The 24,239-nt window shown below is 49.0% G+C and overlaps 1 protein-coding gene across 3 annotated transcripts in view; it reads left to right on the top strand.

Annotated features, from left to right (window-relative positions):
- The window catches only part of ADCY10 (adenylate cyclase 10), a 71,117-nt gene that overhangs the window by 3,316 nt on the left and 43,562 nt on the right, over positions 1–24,239 (top strand). For 2 of the 3 annotated variants that reach the window (XR_007123094.1, XM_047705152.1), the window contains exons 2-12: positions 4,503–4,721; positions 5,331–5,435; positions 6,511–6,549; positions 6,740–6,883; positions 7,795–8,000; positions 9,826–9,922; positions 14,185–14,273; positions 16,586–16,777; positions 18,579–18,697; positions 19,705–19,781; positions 21,484–21,673. Coding sequence is in view for 2 of the 3 variants with exons in the window: in XM_047705152.1 (XP_047561108.1) it covers positions 4,574–4,721; positions 5,331–5,435; positions 6,511–6,549; positions 6,740–6,883; positions 7,795–8,000; positions 9,826–9,922; positions 14,185–14,273; positions 16,586–16,777; positions 18,579–18,697; positions 19,705–19,781; positions 21,484–21,673 (1,406 nt within the window). In the remaining variant the exon portion in view is untranslated. Of the gene's footprint in view, positions 1–4,502; positions 4,722–5,330; positions 5,436–6,510; positions 6,550–6,739; positions 6,884–7,794; positions 8,001–9,825; positions 9,923–14,184; positions 14,274–14,846; positions 14,908–16,585; positions 16,778–18,578; positions 18,698–19,704; positions 19,782–21,483; positions 21,674–24,239 lie in introns of those variants that run through there. The other variant, XM_047705153.1, reaches the window with a different exon arrangement.

Raw genomic sequence — 24,239 nt, 5'->3', positions numbered from 1 at the left:
GTGTGCAAAGTGGGGCCTGTGTTAGACTTTGCACAGGGACTGTGTCTCTTTGTTTCCTCACAACATTTCCAAATATTTGGAGATAACTGGCATTTCACCCGAATGTCATCATCTGACATTTCCAATCTCTCCCATCACTCATTATTGACCTTTAAACAAAAGGGGCAGAACTAACCAGCTCCGGAGCGGATTTGAACACGACTCATGTCCCTTAACAGGTTGCATAGTAGCCAAAGTGCCAATAAGCATATGAGAAGGTGCTTAATATCATGAGTAGCACCAGGGAGACACACAGACACACAACACTCACCTGCCAAGATGGCTGAAACCGAAAGACCGACACTAGTGAGTGTCGGCCAGGACACAGAGCTTCTGAAGTCTGACATCTTGCTTGTGGGGCATACATTGGTACAAGCAGTTTGGAAGACTGGCAGGATCCACTCAAGTTCAGTATATGTGTGTCCTGTGACCCACAACTCCTAAGGAGACGCCCAAGCACAGTGCACACATGTGCAACAGTGTTCTTAACAGCATTGTTTCTAGTAGCCTAAGACGGGGAACAGCCAAAAGGTCAGCAGTACAATGGATAAGTACTCGTGGTATAATCAACTGGTGGAGTACTAGACAGCACTGAAAAGGAAGGTTCTTGATATACATACAACATGGATGAATATCACCAACATTTGAGAAAAAGAGTATATATAGTATGATTCCATTTATGTAAACTTTAAAAACTGATAAAGATCACCTATGGTGTTAGAAGTAAGGAGAAGGGCAGGGCGCCCAGGGGGGCGCAGTGACCTCAGTCTGCCTTCAGCTCAAGTCATGATCCCGGGGTGCCGGCATCGAGCCTGCATTGGGCTCCCTGCTCAGCAGGAATCCTGCTTCTCCCTCTCCTACTCCCCCGGCTTGTGTTCCCTCTTTTGGTGTCTCTCTGTCAAATAAATAAATAAAAATCTTAAATAAAGAAAAGGACAAGGGGTCACCTTGGGGAAGAAGACTGGGGGTGTGCCTGGGCCATGACATGAGAGGAGCTTCCATAGTGCTGGTAATGTCCTCTTTCTTGATACCAGTAGCAATTACATGGATTGTTCACTTTATAATAATTCATAAAACTATATACTTATGAATTATTCATTTTCCTATGATATGCTTTAATAAAAGTGTTTTTTAAAAGATAGTATGGGGGGGGGCGCCTGGGTGGCTCAGTGGGTTAAAGCCTCTGCCTTCGGCTCAGGTCATGATCCCAGGGACCTGGGATCGAGTCCCACATCGGGCTCTCTGCTCAGCAGGGAGCCTGCTTCCCTTCCTCTCTCTCTGCCTGCCTCTCTGCCTATTTGTGATCTCTGTCTGTCAAATAAATAAATTTTAAAATCTTAAAAAAAAATAAAAGATAGCATGGAATTCGCAGTAAATCTAGTTTAGCACACCAAAATCTAATGCATTTGATTTCGTTAAAATTCTACATATAGAACTTTGCCTTTGTTCTTATGCAATTTTATTATATTTCAGTCAATTAAGATATTTTAATATCTTGGGGCACCTCGGTGTCTCAGTTGGTTAAACGTCTGCCCTCGGCTCAGGTCATGATCCCAGGGTCCTGGGATCAAGCCCCACATCAAGGTCCCTGCTGAGCGGGGAGCCTGCTTCTCCCTCTCCTTCCGCCTGCCACTCCCCTTGCTTGTGCACTTGCTCTCTCACTCTCTCTCTGTCAGATAAATAAATAAATCCTTCTAAGAACCTGATTCTGTATTCAGGACATTGACTTTTTCTCCAGTTGTATCTTTAAGGCCTCTGGCCTGCCCATGGAGGCTTCCTTCCGAGTGGACTATAGCACATGAATCGATAGCCTTTGGGTAGGATAGTTGACTACGTTAACCGATAACTATGTTTTTATCACCTAAACTTTCGTATCTTACCCACAAGGATGTGGGAAATTGGCTAAATGCCTTGTTGAAGTCGAGACGTGCTTTACAGTATTCTCTTGATGTAAAAGTTTAATAACTCTTCAAAAAAGGAGAGCACTTTGCTCATAGCTTTGAGCCTGGTTCCTTTCAACCACCTCTTGCTGATCTAAGTGCTCACCTACCAGCACATATCTGAATTATTACAAATATTCCCACTCTGCCTCCCACCGCACACCACAGAATTGCACTTTCACACTTACGGGAAATCATGCTCACATAATTTTCTTTGGCCAGTGTCCTGTGAGTGGAAGAGAAATATGTTGCTTCCGAGAGGACACGTTAAGAATGAGTCTGCCCTTGGGGCGCCTGGGTGGCTCAGCGGGTTAAAGCCTCTGCCTTTGGGTCAGGTCACGATCCCAGGGTCCTGGGATCAAGTCCCGCATCGGGCTCTCTGCTCAGCAGGGAGCCTGCTTCCCCCTTTCTCTGCCTGCCTCTCTGCCTACTTGTGATCTCTGTCAAGTAAATAAATGCAATCTTTTTTTTTTTTAAAGATTTTTTATTTATTTATTTGACAGAGAGAAATCACAAGTAGGCAGAGAGGCAGGCAGAGAGAGAGGAGGAAGCAGGCTCCCTGCTGAGCAGAAAGCCCGACGCGGGGCTCGAACCCAGGACCTGGGATCATGACCTGAGCCGAAGGCAGCGGCCCAACCCACTGAGCCACCCAGGCGCCCCAAAATAAATGCAATCTTTAAAAAAAAAAAAAAAAAAAACTGTTTAAATAAGATTAAAAAAAAAAAAAAAAAAAAAAAAAGAATGAGTCTGCTCCAGCAAATCCTTGTCTTGCTGACCTGAAGGTCCCAGCCTGGATCCCAGAGTGAGGGCAGGAACAGCAAAGCCTCAGACTACCTACAACAGACAAGGGGAGAAATGAACAGGAAATAGGCCTTTGTTATTTCAAGCCACTGTCATTTTGGAGTATTTGTTAATGGAGCAAACCCAGCTTCTGCTGACGGATACACTGTATTTACTAGTCTGTGTGCTCTGTAGCCTCATCTCTGGGAAGGCAGAAAAGAAAGTGACCATCTCCAGTTTTCCTCTCTCGTTCTCAAGATTGCCTCTGTCCGTCCTTCGTGTCTGTGTGCATAGGTTCCCCGGGGCCGGCTACTCGGGTTTAATTGAAGTGACTGGGTGCTTTATCACTACCTTCTTAGCTTGGAGTTCAGTTTTCTCAGCAATCTCTGTTGTGCTTTTCAATTCTCCACAATGAAGACAGCAGAAATGTTGTCCTTATTCCTGTTGTAATAATTTCCTTGCTTTTAATAAAGCCTAAAACTCCCTCTAAGTTCTCTTAACTTCTGCATTTTCCCTGAGTCCCCAGCTCATTCTGGGGGTTCCGTCCTCTGCGCCTCCCTGTAAGTTCACGTGACACATACCAAATGCGCGATCTGCAATTATTTATTTGATTTATGTGTTCTCTATTAGCTGTTCCTAGACATGCTATGGTTTTCATTGAATTTTTAAATGCTGCCCCCCCCTTTTTAAACCTTAGGTGCACATTTCTCTATCTTTTATTCACTTCTTAATATTTGAGTTTGCCAGGGCTTTTCCTTTCAAAGGTTATTCAATACTTAATATTTAGAACTCAATTTTAGAGGTTTCTCTACATTTTAGACTTTGCTAAATATACTAGTTTCCCTTTTTTTTCTTAAATGTTTTTCTTAAGTCTATGATAGATGTTATCTATCTCACTTTTTCCTTCCAATGTTCTCACATACCCCAGTATGACCTGTGTCTGGTTGAAATTACCAACCAATTCCTCCCTGACAATCAGGAACAGTTCCTTTTTTTTTTTTTTTTCTTTTAACGCTCTTAAGATCTCTATCACTGAGGTGCCTAGGTGGCTCAGTGGGTTAAGCCTCTGCCTTCGGCTTGGGTCATGATCCCGGGGTCCTGGGATGAAGCCCCATGTCAGGCTCTCTGCTCAGTGGGGAGCCTCCTTCCCCCCGCAACTCTCTGCCTGCCTCTCTGCCTACTTGTGATCCCTGTCTGTCAAATAAATAAATAAATAAATAAATAAATAAAATCTTTTAAAAAAAGAAGATCTGTATCGCTTCTTCCAAGAACTTGGATTGCTCTGAAAATGTTGGGTATGCCATTTCTGTTCATGGGGATAGACCATGATTTTTACAACATTCAGGCATGAACATTTAATTGACCCCAATAGCTTAAAAGAAGGCCTTAGGAAATTCTGTTTTTTCTTAGAACTAACTGGGCAGTAAATTAAAATTTCAACATTTGCCTTTTAACTTTCAGTTTAAAGCCCTACGCACACTCATCCCTTTGAATTCGTTCCCTCTTGTAATTTAAGACTGTACCTTAATATACACTTACTTGCTAGTAGGTGATATGTTGCTTTGCTTCTCACCTTTATATAAATATTCACCCACGTAAACCCACATCTGCACTTCTCTTTTTTAATTGTCAAAAATGAGAAAGAGGGAATGAAGATGGAAAGGGAGGGAGAGAGGAGGATGAACTATGGGGACAGAAGCCCAAGGAGTGTAGACTGAGTGACTAGTGCCCCTCCATTCTCAGCTTTTCTTTGTAGAAGGTCTATTTGAGGACAGTTTGCTGTGACCACAAATTCCTGAACGTTTGCCCTGAACATGAGCTCCAGAAGAGAAGAATCACAGGACCGAGCCATCGTCCGGATAGCGGCTCACTTACCGGACCTCATCGTCTACGGAGACTTCTCTCCAGAGCGACCCTCTGTGGATTATTTTGATGGAGTCCTGATGTTTGTTGATATTTCAGGCAAGCGCAGAGGGAATCTTTGATGTGGGTGAACACACAGGGCTCACCTGCACGGTGGGGTGCCTTCTTTGAGTTTGCACGCTGTTACAGGAGGCATTCCTGTGGAGAAGACAGGAGGGAGGAGGGATAGCCTGTGTGCTGGCCCTTTCGTCTTCCCTTCCCCAGCATGTCCAGTCATGGGCAAACCTTTGAGATGCCCCAGTCCCAGGCCTGGAACTTCAGGCTCCATATCCCTGCCCTGCACATTTGACCTCCGCAGGTGTTGTTTACATCTTAGCAGTAAACGTGTCACCTCTTCAGACATGTTTCCATTTCGTGTGTTTTCATTACCATGGAATGGAAGTTCTATACCAGTTAAAGGAATTGCAGTCATCCCCGTACAGGGTGGGACATCTGGAGGGCAGAGGTAGCGGGCCTCTTTCCCTGACCCCTGAAATAATAAGCGTTGATGGGAGGTTCCATGGTTGACCTGGACCAGCTGAAGGCCATGGAGAAGAAACTGAGCCCGTTCTTCAAAGCTAGGGTTCAGTGCTCTCCAGTGGCTTCCTCTTTCCCTGGCTCTTTGGTTCCTCCAAGCGGCCAAGGAAATGAGGTGGACGTTCGTTACAGGGTTCACTGCCATGACTGAGAAGTTCAGCACGGCCATGTACATGGACCGAGGGGCCGAGCAGCTGGTGGAGATCCTCAACCACTACATCAGCGCAATAGTGGAGAGTGAGTGTCCCTGGGCTTCTGACCTGAGTATGTCTCCTTGACCGTCTTCCTGTACTTCTTGGTTATTGCCTGATAGAATGCGATCTTTGTTTTCCTCATGAAATGTGTAAGAAACCAATCTTTCTTGAAATACAATACAGCGCGAGTGAAGGAAAGTAATCACACCTCACTAATGCAGACTGTTTAAGGGAGAGAGTGTTTGCACCAGTTGAAAGACTGACTCTGAGGTTCCCTTTAAAGAACTTCAGTTATATTCAGTGACTCGAAAAAGCAAGCATAGCCACAACCCCGATGTCGTCATGACGAGAACGCTGTATGAGTAGACAAGTGAGTTTCACTAACTCATTAGTGCTCTCTCTTCTAATGACGAACTCAGAAGCACAACTGACTTTTCAACCTCTGCCTACCATCTTGTTTGTGATATTAATTTGAACTATTCATGAAGAAAAATATTTACTCGGTTAAGGTAAACTCAGGGTCTAGTCTTTCATCAGGCTGACGGGCTAACGTCACACGCCAGACACAAGTTAATGCTCCTTAAAAGCAGAAACTGTATCTACTTCCTGGTTGTGTCCCACTCAGCACAACAGGGCTCAACAAATTTGTAAGGAGGCACAAATAAGAGCAAAAAATGCCCACTTCAGTCGTAAAGCCTAAACGAAAGGGAAGTTGGTAATAAAACCCGAGTTGACCGTCGTAGTGGTTTCCCAGTTTCCTGATTCTCACTTCCGTGGAATCCTGCCCCTCGTCCACTCACCCGTGCCACTCACGCCCCAGCTGATGACATGTACTGATCAGTCAAGAGCATCCCGTTGTCATGGGCGCGGGTCGCTGCTGCAGGCCTCACCAGAAATCCCAAATTCTCTCCTGCCTCTTCCCATTCACGGGAACAGAGCACGCACGCCAGCTAGTGCCATGCACTGCGCTCTGTCACGCTCAGTGGATGTGAGTGACTTGTGTGACACTTCTCTAGGATAAGTTTACTCTCCAAACTGATCTCTTGACTGAATTTCTATTCCATGGATGAAGATTAAGAAATTGGAGTTTAATTTACCTTGTTTTCTTCTTTTCTCAGAAGTGTTAATTTTTGGAGGAGACATCTTAAAATTTGCAGGTATGGGAGGCTCGCTGAGGTGGTGGGTAGGGAGGAGTGGGGGGGTGCCTGTGCTGCGACAGGGGAGGCGCCTAGGAGAAGGCTGAGGCTGGCTGGAGGCATGTTTGAGGAGTGAGTGTCTGTATAGATTTCAGACAAAACAGATCCGCAGGGCAGCTCAGAAGCCTTCGGGTGTGTCTGTCCCTTTAAGGTGACGCGCTGCTGGCCTTGTGGAAGGTGGAGCGGAGGCAGCTGGAGAACATCATCACGGTGGTGATTAAGTGCAGCCTGGAGATCCATGGGCTGTTTGAGACGCAGGAGTCTGAAGAAGGCCTGGACGTGCGCGTCAAGATCGGTGAGCCCCGAGAACGGAGAGACGCCCCCGCCTTCTGGAAGCGGGTGCCCACGCTGAGGCATCTCTCCCTGACAGGAAACCCAGAATGTAGTGGAACGTAGGGGCTCAGCCCACCCGTCACGTCTTGGACTCCGGAATTAGGCTAACCAGGAGTGGTGGCTCCCTCCCCCAGCGGTTAAGATTTGGGCGAACCCTGAGGAACTTGGGCTCATCCTAACAGCCTCCTCGCAGGCCCTTACAAACACGGGAGCGTGAGCTCTGAGGGTAGCACCGGGCCCATGCTAAGCACCCCGCAAACTAACCTGTGTTCTGCTGTTGCTGCTGTTACTGTCGCTGACAGAAGCGTGGCTCACCTTAGCCCTCACACAGAGCGTCTCGCACGTGTGTCGTATCTGCAGCATCCTGTCTTCTGTGGCTCTGGTACCAACACCTTCTGCCCTCAGCTGGAAAACAACCAGAGGGCACGTCGTCGGGGTGGGGCCCGGACTGTCAAAATACCTCCTCCTTTCCCCCCACCTTTTCCCCTCTGGCTGGTGCCTCACATTCAACCCTCAGGGTTTCTTTTTAGTCAAAGCCTCAGTCTCTGAGAAAATGCAGACCCTCTCCAAAATGAATTACTAAAGTTGTTCTCTGTTGCTCTTCAGTACAAATAAATTGAAAAGGGGATAAAATAACTTGGGGGACTGAAAGGGCCATCTAGAGCGAGAGGCGTCCCGGAAGGTGGAAACCAGTAGCTGAGTTTCTAGCTCGGGAGGAAGAAGAGTTTGGGAAGGTCCCGGCCGGCAGACACATCCTATGACACCTCTGTCAAGTCCCAGAAACTGCATTTGCTCTGAGGTAGCACAGTCACACGAGTTTCGGACTGTGCCGGGGACTGACCCAGAAACTTCTTTTGCTTGCCCCCTCGCCAGCACTGGCTGCTGGCCACATCACCATGCTGGTCTTCGGAGACGAAACACGCAACTATTTTCTGGTGATTGGGCAGGCGGTGGATGACGTGCGCCTTGCACAGAACATGGCGCAGATGAATGACGTCATCCTGTCACCAAACTGCTGGCAGCTCTGCGACCGGAGCATGATCGAAATTGAGAGGATCCCGGATCAGAGAGCTGTTAAGGTAGGTGCGATGCGGCCGCTTCCAGAAGGTTCTGTCGGTCTGTGCCAGGGACCCCCGTCAGGACGCTACTGGGAGGGCAGGTCCTGCGAGGCTCCCGGGTGGGAGCCTGAGTGACAGACAGGCTCTCGTCCCGGAGCCACGGCCGGGCATTCGAGAGGAAGAGATTAGGCTCCTCTGCTACCTGAGGAGGTGGACTTTGGGCTTGGAGACCTTCGGCGGAGCCAGGGCCCCAGGGAAGGAAGAGGACGGGTCTCCTGCTCATTCCCCAGGAGCAGAGGGTTGTCGTTTGAGGCTGCCATTGGCCGTCGCTTTCACGACTCAACACCGTCCCGACTCAGGGAAGGGATCACTGTGGGTGAGGACAGGAGGGGCGGCCATCCAGTGCGGGAAGGGACTTTTCCCATAGCCCTGCCCGGCAGCAAGCACGGTGCCGAAGTCGAAGACGGGCTACGTGGGGTGCGGCCAGTCGGAGAACTGGGCTCTGGGCGTGTGCGGCAGGGAGGAGGGCTGTGCCCCCGGCTGAACCGGAGTGGACCGTGAGGCCGACGGGAGGTGGAGATCGGGGTAGCCGCCGGCACAGGCGGGAGGCTCTCCCACATCCGGCATCAGTGTGCACCCCCATACCTGGCCGCCCTCCACCTGCACCCAGGCCGCGTGACCTAGCTGGCTAACAGTGCTGTTCCCTGACTTCTTCGATCGTTCCTTATACCTTCAGAAACTGTTTGAATCTTCATGACTTTTAGACTCACAGAAAAGTTCAACATTAGTACAGAGTTTCCTCACTCAGCTTCACCAGAGGTTAACATCTTCCATAACCGGAGTGCAGTGGTCGAGGCCAGAAAACCAACGGCAGCACGACTGTTCGCTGAAGAAAGGCCTCCCGGGGACCTCACTAGTTTCCTACGGGAGGCTCTCGGTGGAACGTTCCGGCACTCTATCCCCGATCGCGCACTGCGTTTTGGCATTGTTTTTAGTCTCCTGCAATCGATGGCCATTCTTCAGTGTTTCCTCATTTGACCCTGATACTTAGTAAGAGCATTGCCCGTCTTGATGAATGTCCCTCCATTTGGTTTTGCCGGACCCTTTCTCACTTCTGGACTAAGGTTACTCACCTGGGCTGGGAGGCAAGAACACTGCAGAGCCGAGGTTGTGTCATTCTCAAGGAACCGCAGCACCGGGTTCCCATGGTGTGACTCTTACTGCTGGGGTTGCTCCTACTACTTTTTTGGGCATCGGCCCCCTTTGTCCCTTTATCCTTATGATATAAGAAAGAAATGAGAGATGGATTAACCAGGTTTTATTTACATTAAAATGTTATGAAGGAAAGAAAGAAGAAAGTTGTAAGAGTGGAAAAGTATGCGGGCGAGCCCCTAGTGTGGCCTTGTGTGTACACACTGAAGTTTGAGATCTTATGAAATAATCAGAAATATTTTTTTTCTTTTTTTTTAAAGATTTTATTTATTTATTTGACAGAGAGATCACAAGTAGATGGAGAGGCAGGCAGAGAGAGAGAGAGAGAGAGAGAGAAGCAGGCTCTCCGCTGAGCAGAGAGCCCGATGCGGGACTCGATCCCAGGACCCTGAGATCATGACCTGAGCCGAAGGCAGCGGCTTAACCCACTGAGCCACCCAGGCGCCCCTAATCAGAAATATTTTTAATGTAATCACATCCAAATGAAAGATCGTTGTTGTCTAAGTATGCAGTCTCTGTTTACCCTGTCCTGGACATTCAGAAGCACACTCCCTCCCCTTTCTGCTGAGAAATTCTATTCAAAGGACCAGACAACCCTCGGGATAACCAAAATCTTCTCTCTTTCTTTATTTAGGTTAATTTCTTAAAACCGCCTTCTACTTTTAATTTTGATGAATTTTTCACAAAGTGTATGACTTTCATGAATTATTATCCTTCTGGTGACCACAAAAGTAAGTACACTCCATGGACAAGAGCCTTTGCCTTTATCATTGATCAGTAGGGCCTTACCAACACCCAGGGCTCTATTATAACTGGCTCTCAGTACGGCTCCTGGTCCTCAGCAGCACACAAGAGGGACCTCCTTCCCATTCCTCAGGACACTGATTTCCAAGTACCCTCCTCAGGCCGCCCTCCTCTGCTCTGGCAATGACTCTCCCCCCTCATCTTCTAAACATGTGCAGGTCTGCCCCATGATGAAAGGAAAAATAAAACCTCTGTGAACCCTACTTTCCCCTCCTGATTTTCACCACCAAAGTTCTCAGAAGAGTAATCTGTATGTCTGTGCCTCCTCCTATCTTCTCATTTATTTATTCACCCAGGAAACTTGCAAGAAAATTGCATGTGCCTCAGGGGCATGTGTTCACCTACTCTAGCGTCTAGAGCCCCTGACCTCTAGCTTCTAGCCAGTTTTCCCGTCTCTTGAGACTGTTGAGGTCAAGGCCACCAATGACCATCAACTTACCAAAGCAGGTAACCTCTCTTCAGGCCTCATCCTAGCTGGTTGGCCTGAGACTATTCTCTTCTTATGGACATGAGCTTCTCCTCTTTCCTTGGGTTCATGAATATTCTTTCTCAGTTTTGCTTTTACACTTTAAGCCACCTGTTTCCACTGCCCTTGCTTTGTCTCCTGCCCATTCCTTAAATGTTGGTTATTCTAGGGCTCTGTCCTTGACCCTCTAGTCTTTCCTACCGACCTCTTGGAGATCTGTTCTACTCATCCATGCTCCTCTTTCCTAGGACTCCCAGCAGACTGGGCCTAGGGTGAGGAAAGGAGAAGCCTCGGGCGTGAAATTTAAGGAGGCGCTACTCATGGTCTTGCTAGTTGCCTCACATAAGATCCAGCCCTAACTGCCAGAATCCAGCCCAGGCTTTTATCTGATTTCTAGACTCAAAAAAACTGCCCATGGGTCATCTCTACTGAATGCCAAACAGGTACTCCAACATTAACATGTTGTTTAAAAATGGTTAAAGACAATCTAGGTGACGCGAAACAAACTCAAATCCTTCTTTAGGAGACCTGCAAAATGGGGCAGAAGGCAGCTTTTATCAGACGGGCAATAAAGAACAAGAAAGCAACAAGTAGAAAATATCCAGCTGCTTAGGGCCACATGGTCAACCTTGTTTGGGCTGAGAAACCGGAGGCTGGCTTGGCATTTGGGATTGGCTGGCTAGATATACTGCATTTCCGGTCAAGTGGGGCATTTCCAGGGACGTGACAGTATCTCAAGTTTTGGTTTGCTGACGTAGCACCACAGGCTTGGGCCTAAGAATTGATTTCGACCCTGTCTAAGCTCTGAGCTACTTCTCTTTCTCCCATAGTTGTTTCTTCCTCCACACTGGAACTTCAGGAGCATGTCTGAATCATCCTTCTTCTCTGCCATCTATGTACGGGTCTTAGATATTCTGAACATTACAAAGAGTAGATAATACTTTTACTAAGCTGTAGTATGTAATGGGGCAGGAGGTTGGGCAGGATGGAAACTGTTGCAGAATTGACCAAGAAAGGCCAAGAACCCAAAAGCTCCAGAGATGGAGAAAGTCCACTGGATACCCCTTGAGCCAGCTCTACCTGGTCTCGTTTCCTAGGTCTTACTGGTGCCTTCAGTACAGGGCCTCTTCAGGCTTCCCTTTGGGCACTGCAGTATCACAATGCAATTCTGATGTTAAGCACCGGGAGTTAGCACAGATTTCACAGGTTATGCTCTCTCCAAGCCCCTCCCCCCGCACCCCGCAACTTCGAACACCAGAGGCAAGCTCTGGGACCCCCAGGCCACTTGAATTTCTGACCAACTATCTATAAATGTAGGGTTCCCCCAGTGCTCCCAATAATTCACTAGAATGACTCATTGATCTTAGGGAATGGCTAAGTTCACGATTTTAGTTTTATTGTAAAGGATACAAATCTGGACCAGCCAAATCAAAAGACACTTAGGGTAAAATCTGGAGAGTCCCAGCCATGAAATTCTGTGTCCTCAGGGCACATCACCCTTCCTGCATGTCGCTGTGTGATCGCCAACCACAACCAGTCCACCCTAGCTCAGGGGTTTCAGTTTTTATTGGGGTTTGGCTAAGGAGACGTAACTGATTGACTCATTGGCCATGTGATGAGACTCACTCTTCAGGCTCCTGGCCCTCATCAGAGGTCGGAGGTCAGGCTCATACCACATGGCTCGAAGCCCCAACCCTCTCTCCTCACGCACTTGGCGTTTTTCAGCACAACCGACCCCATCCTGAGACCCCGTTAGCCGAAACCCAGCTGTGGTCTGAAGGTCCAAGAAGAACAGACAATCCCATCACTTGAGAAATTCCAGAGACTTAGGAGTTACGCCCCAGGTACCAAGAACAAGGACCAGCCAGATTCTTTACTTTCCTGTAGGCACACGTACATCTCTGTCACATTGCCACTGTGATAACCTAGACCTTTATTTTATTTAAAGATTTCATTTATTTATTTGACAGACAGAGATCACAAGTAGGCAGAGAGGCAGGTGGAGAGACAGAGGGGAAGCAGGCTCTCTGCTGAGCAGAGAGCCCGATGTGGGGCTCGATCCCAGGACCCTGAGATCATGACCTGAGCCGAAGGCAGAGGCTTTAACCACTGAGCCAGCCAGGCGCCCCTAACCTAGACCTTTATAACAACTCCTGCTCCCTTGTCTCTCTCCATAGTCTGTTCCATATCATTTCTTCTTCCTGTTTTTTAAAGATTTATTTAGGGGCGCCTGGGTGGCTCAGTGGGTTAAAACCTCTGCCTTCGGCTCAGGTCATGATCTCAGGGTCTTGGGATCGAGCCCCACATCGGGCTCTCTGCTCAGTGAGGAGCCTGCTTCCCTTCCTCTCTCTGCCTGCCTCTCTGCCTACTTGTGATCTCTGTCTGTCAAATAAATAAATAAAATCTTTAAAAAAATTAAAATTAAAAATAAAAAAAATCAAGATTTATTTATTTGAGAGAGAGGTGGGAGGAGGGGCAGAGGGAGAGACACTTTAAGCCAACTCTCTGCTGAGCACAGAGCCCTGCACAGGGCTCGATCTCACAACCCATGAGATCATGAGCTGAGCAGAAACCAAGAGTAAGGCTCTTACCCAGCCAACGTCCCCATCATCATTTCTTAATCTCCAGTACTCCCAGGGGATGCCAGCCAGGCTGGAATCTTCACCAGTCCTTTAAAGCACTGTGCTCATTCTTGACTTTCACTGACACCATCCCTCTGCTAGGCATGCCCTCCTCAGTCCTTCTAGAAAGATGCCAGAAGTCATTCAAGATGCAGTAGAATTGTCTAGTTCTCCTGTGAACCCGTCCCCGATGAGGCCACCTCACACTGACCACTTCTTCCTCTTTACTATCTATTCGCCCATTTGAGCTTTTCTTTCTCTGTGTGGCATTTCCATGCATATAATGTTTGGAAGCCCAGTGAGGAAGTGCCTCCAGGAAACTGCCCAAGCTTCCTCCTTACTTTTTTTTTCCCACGTAGTGCCTACGTGGTATTTTGAATACAGTAGGCTTGGGATATATTCAATAAATGGGTTAAATGGAATTTGCTTCTAAATTTATATCCTTTTCAGACTTCATTCTTATTTTTCATCTCATTTTTTTGCACTATTGTTATTCTATTACGTGCTGAAAACTTTTCACCACTTTTTCTCCCTTATTTTTTTTATTTCTTCGCACTCATTCCTACCACTGCCTATTAGTCTATTCTTGAGTATGAAACTGTCAACCTCCATTTTTCCAGATGAGGAAATGGGGGGCCCCCAGGGCAGTGAGGTGACTTGTCCAGATTCACACAACGAGTTGCTATCAAACCGGGAGCGAGAAGCCCAGAGATCAGAAGTCTCCTGAATCTTTCTCTTTCTCCTCTGTCAGCCCCTTCCGTCTGTCTTCCTTCTCATTGTCCTCCTCTCATCTGTCCATCCGCATCCCCTGTGGCCATTGCTTTAGCTCAGGTCTGGATGTAAAAGTCTCCCCACATTCCAAAGCATGATGACAAGTATAACAGGGTTTGGAGCTCCATGTGACAGAATTCTGGAAAGCCTGCAACTTCAAAGAATCTCTCATTGGACGTCCTTTGGTTCTCTTTGGCCACGAGGTGTCCCAGAGTCCCTGACTGGCCTGTGGAGACCACCACCCAAGGGAACGGGGACAGGGAGACCCCGTCTCTAGCTCTGCAGAGCCACGCTTGCTTTTTTGATCCTGCCCCTCCTCCTGCTCTCTTAGACCTCCTGAGGCTTGCGTGCATGCTGGAGTCCGACCCTGAGCTGGAGATGTCCCTGCAAAAGTATGTGATGGAAAGCATATTGAAGCAGGTATCTGCACATTTGATTCATTGGCTTTTCTTATCAGGGATCTTGGACATCAGAAAAGATGGAGAAAACCAGAGCCAGTAAAATGTTTCATTGAACTGAAAGAAGATGAGACTGACGTTCTCCATGTGTAGGAGATTACAAAATTTGTTCTTCAAATCAGGATATTTTTAAGAGTTAAAGGAGGCATTATTCATAATTACACTCTGACTACAGGCATAAACCAGGACTGTGCATTTTATACAACTGGGCAAATGGGAACTTCTTCCCAGCAAACAAGAACATGTGGCCACCCTTTGTCTAAGCCATAGTGGAAAGAACTCAAATGAATTAGCATTGCTACACTGTTTCTCTCAGTCACTGGCTCGCCTTATCTTGAGCTTTGGGAGTTAACAACACAGATAATTACAATGCCCAGAACTACCTCACCCTCTAAAATTTCCCCCTTTTTATTTGCTTAGATCTAGGGTTCCTTAAACATATTGATTCATGTGACCCTCAGCACTCACCATAGGCTGGGCCTTCTGCTCTCACGTATTGATCCTTCACAGTCCTTGCTGGAGAGCTCTGTCCCCATTTTATATATGAGAAAACCGAGACCTGGAAGGATACCAGGAACTTTTCCGAGATTATTAAAGTAAGAGACATAGCTAGGATTTGAACCTTGTTCTGTCCGAATCCTACATTTTTTTGCACAGGCTGTACATCTTCCTGATACATGCATGTTTTAACCCTTAATTCCATCAAAATGCAGTTGTGTCTTGGAGGACCTCTTTGGCAAGCCTGCACAGTGGACAGGTGCCTTCCCAGTAGGAAGTGGTAGCCAAACTCACCCTCCACCTTCAGCCCAATTTAAAAGCCCTGCCTCCCTTACCTGCCACTGTGGGGCCCCTGAGATTTCTGAAGCTCCGGAAAACCCTCCCTCCCTGCCTCCAGGAGAGCTGCAGCCAGCGGAGAGCAAGGCTTCCAGGAACAGGGTAAAAGACTCCACAAGTCAGCAGGAAGGCTGTGGGGAGGAATGACAAACACCGGCTAAAAAGATACAGCTCAGGGGGCTGAAAGCAGGCAAAGACAACCTTTCCCCACAGTACCAAGACTACACCTAGAGCACAGAGATCCTCAGAGGTGCACACAGTCCAATGGAATCATTTTGAACTCATTTCTTTGCTAGATTTCATCTTTAAATCTTTATTTAATATTAATTTCTTATTTAGTGATTTATTGAAGAAAAGTTATCACATTGATTCATTAGACATTATGAAATCATCTTTTTAAAAAAAAATACTGTATTTGTTTATTTGACAGAGAGTTAGAGAGCACAAGTAGGCAGAGCGGCAGGGAGACGGGGAGAGAGAGAAGCAGGCTCTCCGCTGAGCAGGGAGTCCGATGCGGGGCTGGATCCCGGGACCCTGAGATCATGACCTGACCTGAAGGCAGAGGCCCAACCCACTGAGCCACCCAGGCTCCCCTATTAAATCCTTTTATGAAAAGTACAAAATTACCTAAAACCAGGACTGTCCCAGCCAGTTAGGAGGCAGGACTGCAGGGTTCCCTACGCACAATTCCCTCTTTTGTCAATGGCAACTCTGACAGTTTTGTACTATTTGGAGAGAAAATGCAATGATTTTCCCCCACAGGTTTGCTATGCGCTTAATTTAACAAAATTCAAGAATGATGATAAGCAGGCACGATTTGGGAATGCGCTTCTCTCCTTTCCCGGGCCTATTGTGGCTGAGGGTGGAGAGCAGAGGTGGAATGAAACAGAGGGCCAGGGGCGCGGGTGCGAGTCGTAAATGGAGCATTGGACGAGGAGGCTGGAGATTGGCTTCCCTGTGGCCCTGAGAAGCTTGTAGTGTTGCTTCATGTCTCAGTTATCTAACCAGTGAAGTGGGGATACTCTGATTTTATTTCACTGGGAGATAAAGAGGGATAGAACGGGAAAGTGTCCTGGACAGTCCCAGGCTGTGAAAATTTAAGGCTGGATTACGTAACACGCTGTTCTTATCCCTAAACTGTGAGAGTGCCAACAGGAGCAGCATCACTTTCTGGACTGCCACGCTCCTCCTGGCGCCGGGGAGCCGCAGGGGACAAGGGCGTGGTGCGCACGAGCCCGTGTGGACGCCACCCTGGAGAGCCGGGGAGGTGCGCTCCGTGTCCGGCCGCTCCGGGGCGGGCCGGTCTGCGGGGCTGTGCCCCTGATTCCGAGAAGTGCAGCTTTGCGGGGTTCCCCAGTGACGACGTCGTGGAGGTGGGTTTGGGACGACGAGCCCGGTGCCAAGGACGCACGCTGAGAACAGCCGCTCTCTGCTCCCCAGATCGACGACAAGCAGCTCCGGGGCTATTTGTCTGAGCTGCGCCCGGTGACCATTGTGTTTGTGAACCTGATGTTTAAGGACCAAGACAAGGCCGAGGTCATCGGCTCGGCCATCCAGGACGCCTGCGTGCACATCAGCTCCGTCCTGAGGGTCTTCCGAGGCCAAATCAACAAAGTGTTCATGTTCGACAAGGTGGGTGTGAGCGGCGGGCCGGGCACTTGAGGTGGGCGCGCGCGCCGGTGCGCCTCGGCCGGGGAGAGGGAGGAGACGCTTTTAACCCGAAAGCACCGTCTCGTTCTGACCCGGACACAGCCTGTGCGGCGGCCGCGCGCTCCCTGGGCGCTGTTCGCGGCCCTTTGCGCACCGACCCGGCTCGCCCGCGGGGCTCCTCTCGGAGGCGGGTGCAGAGGCGCCGCGGCGGGCGAGATGAGGTCCGCCAGCGGGCACGGGTGGATTCCAACCCGCCTGGTCCGCCTTCCGGCCTCTGCCCTTCGGCGCTGCGCGGGGCCTGCGCTCCCGGCAGGTGCACCTACAGCGCCGCGTCTGCCGGGACGTTGAGGGCAGGTGTCCGGAGCCGGCACACCCGGACGCCTGTTTCTCATAATCCGCACCCGCCGTGTCTACGCCTCAGGTCCCCCTTTAGCTTCACGGGGTGGGGATGGGGAGGGAGGCCAAAGAGGGGAGCGAGGCAGGGGCTGGGGGTGGCACCTCTAGCTTCTGGGTGTTTTGTTTGCTTCTGGGTGTTTTTAATCTGCTCCTAATCACGTCGGAGAAGAACAGGGGGACCGACGAATTACGCAGAAGCGCTGGTGAGCATCGGTTCCCCATCTCCGGGGTTCCCCATCTCCGAGTGCGCGCGCGTGTGCATGAGTGTGCGCGCGCGTGTGGACGAGTGCGCGCGCGTGTGCATGAGTGTGCGCGTGTCTGCATCTCGTGAGCAGAGCACTCGATGACCACCCCACACTCCCTCCTTCATTTACGGGGCTTTCTGGAGAAAGGGTTACCCTTGAGTCCTCACACAGCCGGGAAGCAGGGCTTCCTTTCTCCCACCAAGACAGAGCCCTGCGCCAGCTAGGATCTGTGAAGAGGGCTGAGGAGATCAAGGCATTCTCTTTTGCATTTCATGAGGCTAGAACTTAGACAGATTGAAATTTGTAGCCCATTGTCCTTCAATTATTATCCTCTTTCCTTACAGACAACAGCATCTGATTGAGGTAATTTTTAAGGGATTGATACTAAGAACGGGAGCTTCCGAGCTTAATCTCTGCTCAGAACAGCTAAGGTCATGCCAAGGAAAAGCACTCTCCGTTGAAGCCTTTCTCCTTCAGAATAACAACAATATCTGAAAAGAACATTAGAGCCCCCCAGGTGTAACTGTATATCAAGTTTATATCGTATATGTATATACTGTGATACATAAGTTTACAAATAGAACATCAAGGTTACGAAAGTCTACACATACTATAAACTAGTTTACAAAGTTACATATGTGCGCGCGCACGCGCACACACACACGCGCACACACACCCTCCTAGTAGCTGAAGGAACCTTGGCAGCTCTGTGCTACATCCCTTCGCAGACTGAGAAACTGAAGTTCACAGAGTGTAGCTGCCCATGTTTCCACACTCGTGAAGGGGCCTGAGAACACAGACTTTCTGATGCCTCCTCCCCTGCTCTGTGCTGCTGCTTCTCACACGGACGCTTAACACCCTGTAGCAGGAGATCTTGGAGGCAAGGGAAGAGGCACGTGGGGGCACCCGTAGCCCAGGACAACCCATTCTCTCTGGAGAAAAGCGAGCTCTCCTCCAGCTGGAACACTTGTTGGCGATGCACTAGAAGTTAGATGACATTTACTAAACAGAAAATAGGCAGGAGAGAAATCATGATGAAATGGGACCCAACAGGGAAAGTTGCTGCCCACCTTCCCCTGGGCCTTCTGGCTGGTCCCCTTTAAAGGTCACCGTGCTGTGTTTGCTGACTCTCTCCCTCACAGGGCTGCTCCTTCCTCTGTGTCTTTGGTTTCCCTGGGGAAAAGGCTCCTGATGAGGTCACTCATGCCTTGGAGAGTGCTGTGGATATATTTGACTTCTGCTCTCAGGTTCACAAAATCCAGTGAGTGTTGACCCTGATCCCATCCGGTGGTCCCTGAGCCTTTTGTAGTATCTAGGGAAAGAAGACAAGGAGCAGGGAACAGGAAGTGAGGAGAGGGCTGTCTGCATTCACTATTGAGGGCTGACCCAGCCCCGGTGCAGTGATAAAGGGATGGTAGAGGTCAAGTGCAGAAAGGACACCCTTACAAAGTCAAAACGCAGGTTTGCAAGAAAACAGAATGGGGTTGTGTCTCGATGCTCTGGCTTACTTCTTGGTAGAGGCTGAACCACCAGTGCTAAGCTGGACACCTGCACTGATTTTTAATAATTAGGAGATACAATGAGTCCTTGGGCTGGAAATTTACATATTGATCTGGCCTCCAGATGATCTACTCACAGTAAAATGGTTAAGATGAGTAAGGGTTACTGTCCCCAGCCCTGGCTGCCTGAGAGCCCAGGCCCTCGGGTTCATCTAACCCGAGCACCCCAAGGACCCAACTTGTAGTTCAACTTTAACGCGTATCACCCCCTGCTCTAAATATCCCCGCTGTGTCAGCCCCCGGTCATCTGTATATGCAGCCATCCTCGGGGACCAACGAAGTTAGCTTTTGATGCCACATACTACATCTGAGTTACTTCCTTTCAAAATAATGACTTTGTTCTTTCGAGCAACAGCAAAGATAGTTAAATTACCTCCAGCCACAGCCACTCTCCATTGAAAGTCCACTTGGGGCGATGAGAGGTTCTTTTCTAGTAAAGTGGCTCAGATGAATACTTAAAAATAGCAGAAAAGTGAACTGATTTATCACTTCTAAGGACTTAGTTCTGTGTCTCAAACCATCCTCCCTTCACAGCTCTAGACCCTGTCCAGTGGCCCTAGACTCCCCACCATGGAAGAATTACTTGTTGAAAATCTTTTCCCTCCCTGCCCGCCCCCTTCATCGTCACGTCCCCACCCTCCCCACGTTCTCTCTACCCATTTTCTTTCCCTTTTGCTTTACAACTCTCTTGCTTTCTTCCGGGCCCCAGTACTGTCTCCATCGGCGTGGCCAGCGGGATTGTCTTCTGCGGAATCGTCGGGCATTCTGTGAGACACGAGTACACAGGTGTGCTGGGCTAGCTCACCTCCCCGCGCCTTGCCCCCCAGCTCTGTGGGAGGAAGGATGGAGCTGAGTGACACTTGGGCCCTGCCCTGTAGAGCATATAGTCTTCCAGGAGGAACCGAGCCCTGTAGCTTTGCCCACTGGCAGCTCGACACTCGCAAAGTGCGCGTTTCTGGGGCTCTGCACAACTACAGATGTGTAGTCCTCGGAGCAGTGGGGGCTCTCGGCTCCTGGAATGAGGGGACTTTCTAGTCATTGCCCATTAACATGAGACAGTTACGCCTCTTAATTCCTGTTAAAAAATCCTAAAGAAATTTAAGGATATTGGTATTCCTGATAAACAACATGAATCTCAAAAGGAAATAGAAAGCAAATGTTATCTCATGGTTTCACTGCTTTGACTTCCCTCCTATTACCCTATTACCGTTTAAGATATTCAGAAACAAAGCATCTAGAATACTGGAAGAGTTATGTCTGAAACGACCAGATGTCTGATAGGATTTCTTAAATAATGCAGGGTGCAGAGCAGATGGGAGTGGGAATGGGGCAGGTCTGGCCACAAGTCTGGGGCTTTTGGGGCTGGGTGACAGGTATATGGAGATGCACGATACTGTGCTTTATTGCATGGTTAAATTTTAATAATCAATTTTTTAAAAGATTTTATTTATGTATTTGACAGAGATCACAAGCAGGCAGAGAGGCAGGTAGAGAGAGAGGAGGAAGCAGGCTTCCTGCTGAGCAGAGAGCCCGATGCGGGGCTCGATCCCAGGACCCTGAGATCATGACCTAACCCAAAGGCAGACACTTAACAAGTGAACCACTGGGGTGTCCTCACTCACTAATTTTTATAAACTGTCCCCTGAGAGGGATACTGTTACATCCCCATTTACAGATGAGGAAATGAAAGCATGGGAGAGTCTGAAACTACTAACTTGCCCAAGGAATTTGCTAACGTACAGATAGAGACGGGGATCGAACCTGCACGGCTTCCTTCAGCCTGTACACTAGTGTGTCATCCTTTAAAATATCCCCGAGTCTGTCTGGCACACTCACCCCTTCTAGCCCTAATTACTCAATCTTAAGAAATTGCCAATGGGGCGCCTGTGTGTCTCAATCAGTCAAATGTCTGCCTTCGGCTCAGACCATGATCCCAGGGTCCTGCATCGGGCTTCCCTCTTCCTCTGCCCCTCCTACAACTCATACTCTCTTTCTCTCTCTCAAATGAATAAATAAAATCTTTAAAAAGAAAAAAAGGCATTCCCAAATGAAGGTGATTCGTTTTGAAAATGAAAAGTTGCAATTTTGTGCCTCATTGGGAGGTCAGTGTCCCCCACCCAAGCTTGTGCTTGTCTGTCTTGTAGCAGAAGACCAGCTACAGCTCCTCTGGGAGCCCTCAGGCCTATAGTCACTGCCCATACAGAACCTTCTCCATATTCAAGACCCTTTAATCTCCACCACATCGTCCCTGTGGCCTCCCAGGAGAGGTAGAAACTTGTGGATAGCTAATCAGGTTAACTCCCTGTCTAGTTTTTAAAAACCATGGGCAGAATGAGGGTGGTCGAAGGCAGGATTTCTTTGTCATTCATGAGAGGCCAAAGGAGTAAGGATTGAAAATGCCCCTTGGGGACAGTATGTTTCAGATCGCATTCTAATCGTTCAATGGCTGTTTTCTCCCTGGTCTTTGCCTTCCTCCTTTCTGTTTCAGTTATTGGTCAGAAAGTCAACATAGCAGCCAGAATGATGATGTACTACCCAGGGATTGTGACGTGTGACTCTGTCACCTACAATGGCAGCAACCTCCCAGCCTACTTTTTCAAAGAGCTTCCAAAGAAGGTCATGAAGGGTGTTGCGGACTCCGGACCGGTCTACCAGTGTCTGGGGCTTAACGAGAAAGTGTGAGTGTGGGGCACGGATTTTGTGGTACTTTTTGGTAAAGAAGTGGGGAAATTAAGATAACAACCAAAACAACCCATTGGTTGCCCATGTCAGATCTGAATCCAACTTATGAAATTAAAATCTATGCCTTCCCCAGACCAAGGCCCCGATTTCAAAATCCTTCAACTTTCTCTATCCTACTGACACCGTAGATGGTGCAGGATCCCATTCTACCCTCATTACTATTATCGTTGGTGGGTGCATCTCCACAGGTTGTGCAAACAGAACAGAGTCCCTCATTGGAGTATCTCTTTGGACTCAGATGGACACAGTGGCCAACCATGAAGTATTTACTGATCATGTCAACCGTGTGCCAGGCCTCGATGGGGCTAGAGCGAGTAAGAGATCGCTGCTCCTGCCGGCCTGCGGTGAGCCATGTTCCTCCTGAGCCCGGCTTAGATGTGTGGGTGTTACTTGGGACTCAGAACCCCTCAGTGGCTCCCAGGCATCTTCGTGATAACATTCACTTTCCTTGAAATGACATACAGGGTAATCCCCTGTCTTTCCAACTTTGTCTCCTCCTGTTCCCCCCTCTCTGGGGAGAATAGATTGTCTTCTCCATGACCCACCCCGTCCCTAGTCTGCTGGGGATACTACAGTCAACTTTTGAAATCTAGCTCAGGGATCTCTTCCTCCCTGAGGCTGGCTCTGGAAGGGCCCAGTCCAGCTCAGGCAGCCCAGCGTTACCTCTTCTATGTACCTCTCTGGCATGTACCCAGCACAATTACTGACCCGATAGGCTTTTCACTTTCTACATTGTGAGCTCTTTGCAGAGATTGGCTATTTCTTGTTCATTTTTATATTCCCAGGCTTGGTGCACAGTGGGCACCACTAGTAGTGAAGCGTGAGTGAGTAAATGGGACGTGGGAAGGTATCGATTCTTCGTGTTAGCTAGAATCTAGGTCTCAGCGGTCAGACAAAAGAGTCAGGGCTACAGGTGGGTCAAGGAGTCTTTCTTATGGACCTTTGTGTCCCCGGGGGCAGCACTGCACGTGGCATGCGCGGACGGTCAATAAAACGCTCTTTGAATGAGTGAATAAAGCCGGGTTTCGAAATGCCACAATAAGGCTGCATTCTGGGCAGCCACAAAACCTTGGTGGCTTAGTAGAGACCACAATAAACATTTGTTGGTCCCACAAATACGTGGGGTTCAACCGATCTTGGCTGGATTTGGCTGATCTTGACTAGGCTTGTTCCCACGCCTGGGGCTCAACAGGCCATCGGCTGATCCAGGACGATGTCAGGGAGGATAACTGTGGAGTCTGGTGACCGACGGGGATGGTTTGGCTCTGTGTGTCTCAGCCTGCATCACCCTGACCAGACATGCAGTCGCAGCAATATCAGAAGAGCGAGAGCGAGCGCGCCCAACGCCCGAGCATCTCTCCAGTCCCTGTGTCAGGGTTGGTAACGTCGCACTGACAAAGCATTCACCAGGCAGAGCCCAGAGTGAACAGCACAGGGCACAGACACAGGGGTGAAAAGGGGGGCCGTTAATCAGTCCGTCTACCCCGGAAACCCAGGACTACCTGATCCCAGGCTGGCCTCTTCATTGTTTTTCTGTACCATTTCTGCAAATACGAGAGTGTGGAAGTGCAAATATGAACCGGGCCGGGTGCCTGCCCCCAAACTCACCGTTTCATAGGAAGGCACCAGCGTATGCAGTGGACAAAATCAGCTGTATGCCACACACGCTGCAGCAGAGACATCACAAAACAGTGCTGTAGTGCTGGCAAGGGGGTGGTCCCGTTGCCTAAAAAGGTTCCTTCAAGAAGTGATATGCAGGGGCGCCTGGGTGGCTCAGTGGGTTAAGCCTCTGCCTTCGGCTCAGGTCATGATCCCAGGGTCCTGGGATCGAGCCCCGCATCGGGCTCTCTGCTCAGCAGGGAGCCTGCTTCCCCCTCTCTCTCTGCCTACTTGTGATCTCTGTCTGTCGAATAAATAAATAAAATCTTAAAAAAAAAAAAAAAGAGTGATATGCAGTGGGTAAGCGCAGGCACCAGCAGTTGTTGATGCGGATTCTGTCGGTATTCTCTGGCGCTGTCCCCACTACCCGTGGGATCTTGGGCAAGCTAAACTCTCTGAACCTCGGTTTTCTCCTCTGTAAAATGGACATACTAGTGCTGTCTCGATGAGGTCTTCATCAGAAGTCAAGGATGATATATGCAGAGCACGTGGAACTACGCCAGGCACAAAGCGTGGGCTCGCCAGAGAGGGGGCCGCTGCTGTTTGAGCACCTGGTGGTGCTTTCGGGCTGTGATGCCGTATGCCACATGCATGTCCTTGAGTCCCATCATGGTGTCTGGTTTCCCCAGAAAGGGGTTCGGTTCCACCAGTGCAGACTCAACAGGCATTTACTGAAACTGTCCCAGGCTCCAAAGTTGTTTGAGCTCCTTCTTCCCAGGTAAGAATTTCTCTTTTCTCCTCCCCCAGGCATCTGCAACCCTTAAGTCAGGGGATAGAAGACTTTCTGGGAGCTGAGAATGAAACACTCTCGGTGTCGGTATTTCCCTGTTATGACTCTAACTT

Source organism: Lutra lutra, chromosome 15 (genome assembly GCF_902655055.1).
Source record: "Lutra lutra chromosome 15, mLutLut1.2, whole genome shotgun sequence".
In the NCBI taxonomy this organism is placed as follows: Eukaryota; Metazoa; Chordata; class Mammalia; order Carnivora; family Mustelidae; genus Lutra; species Lutra lutra.
This window is presented reverse-complemented; position numbering and strand designations above follow the sequence as displayed.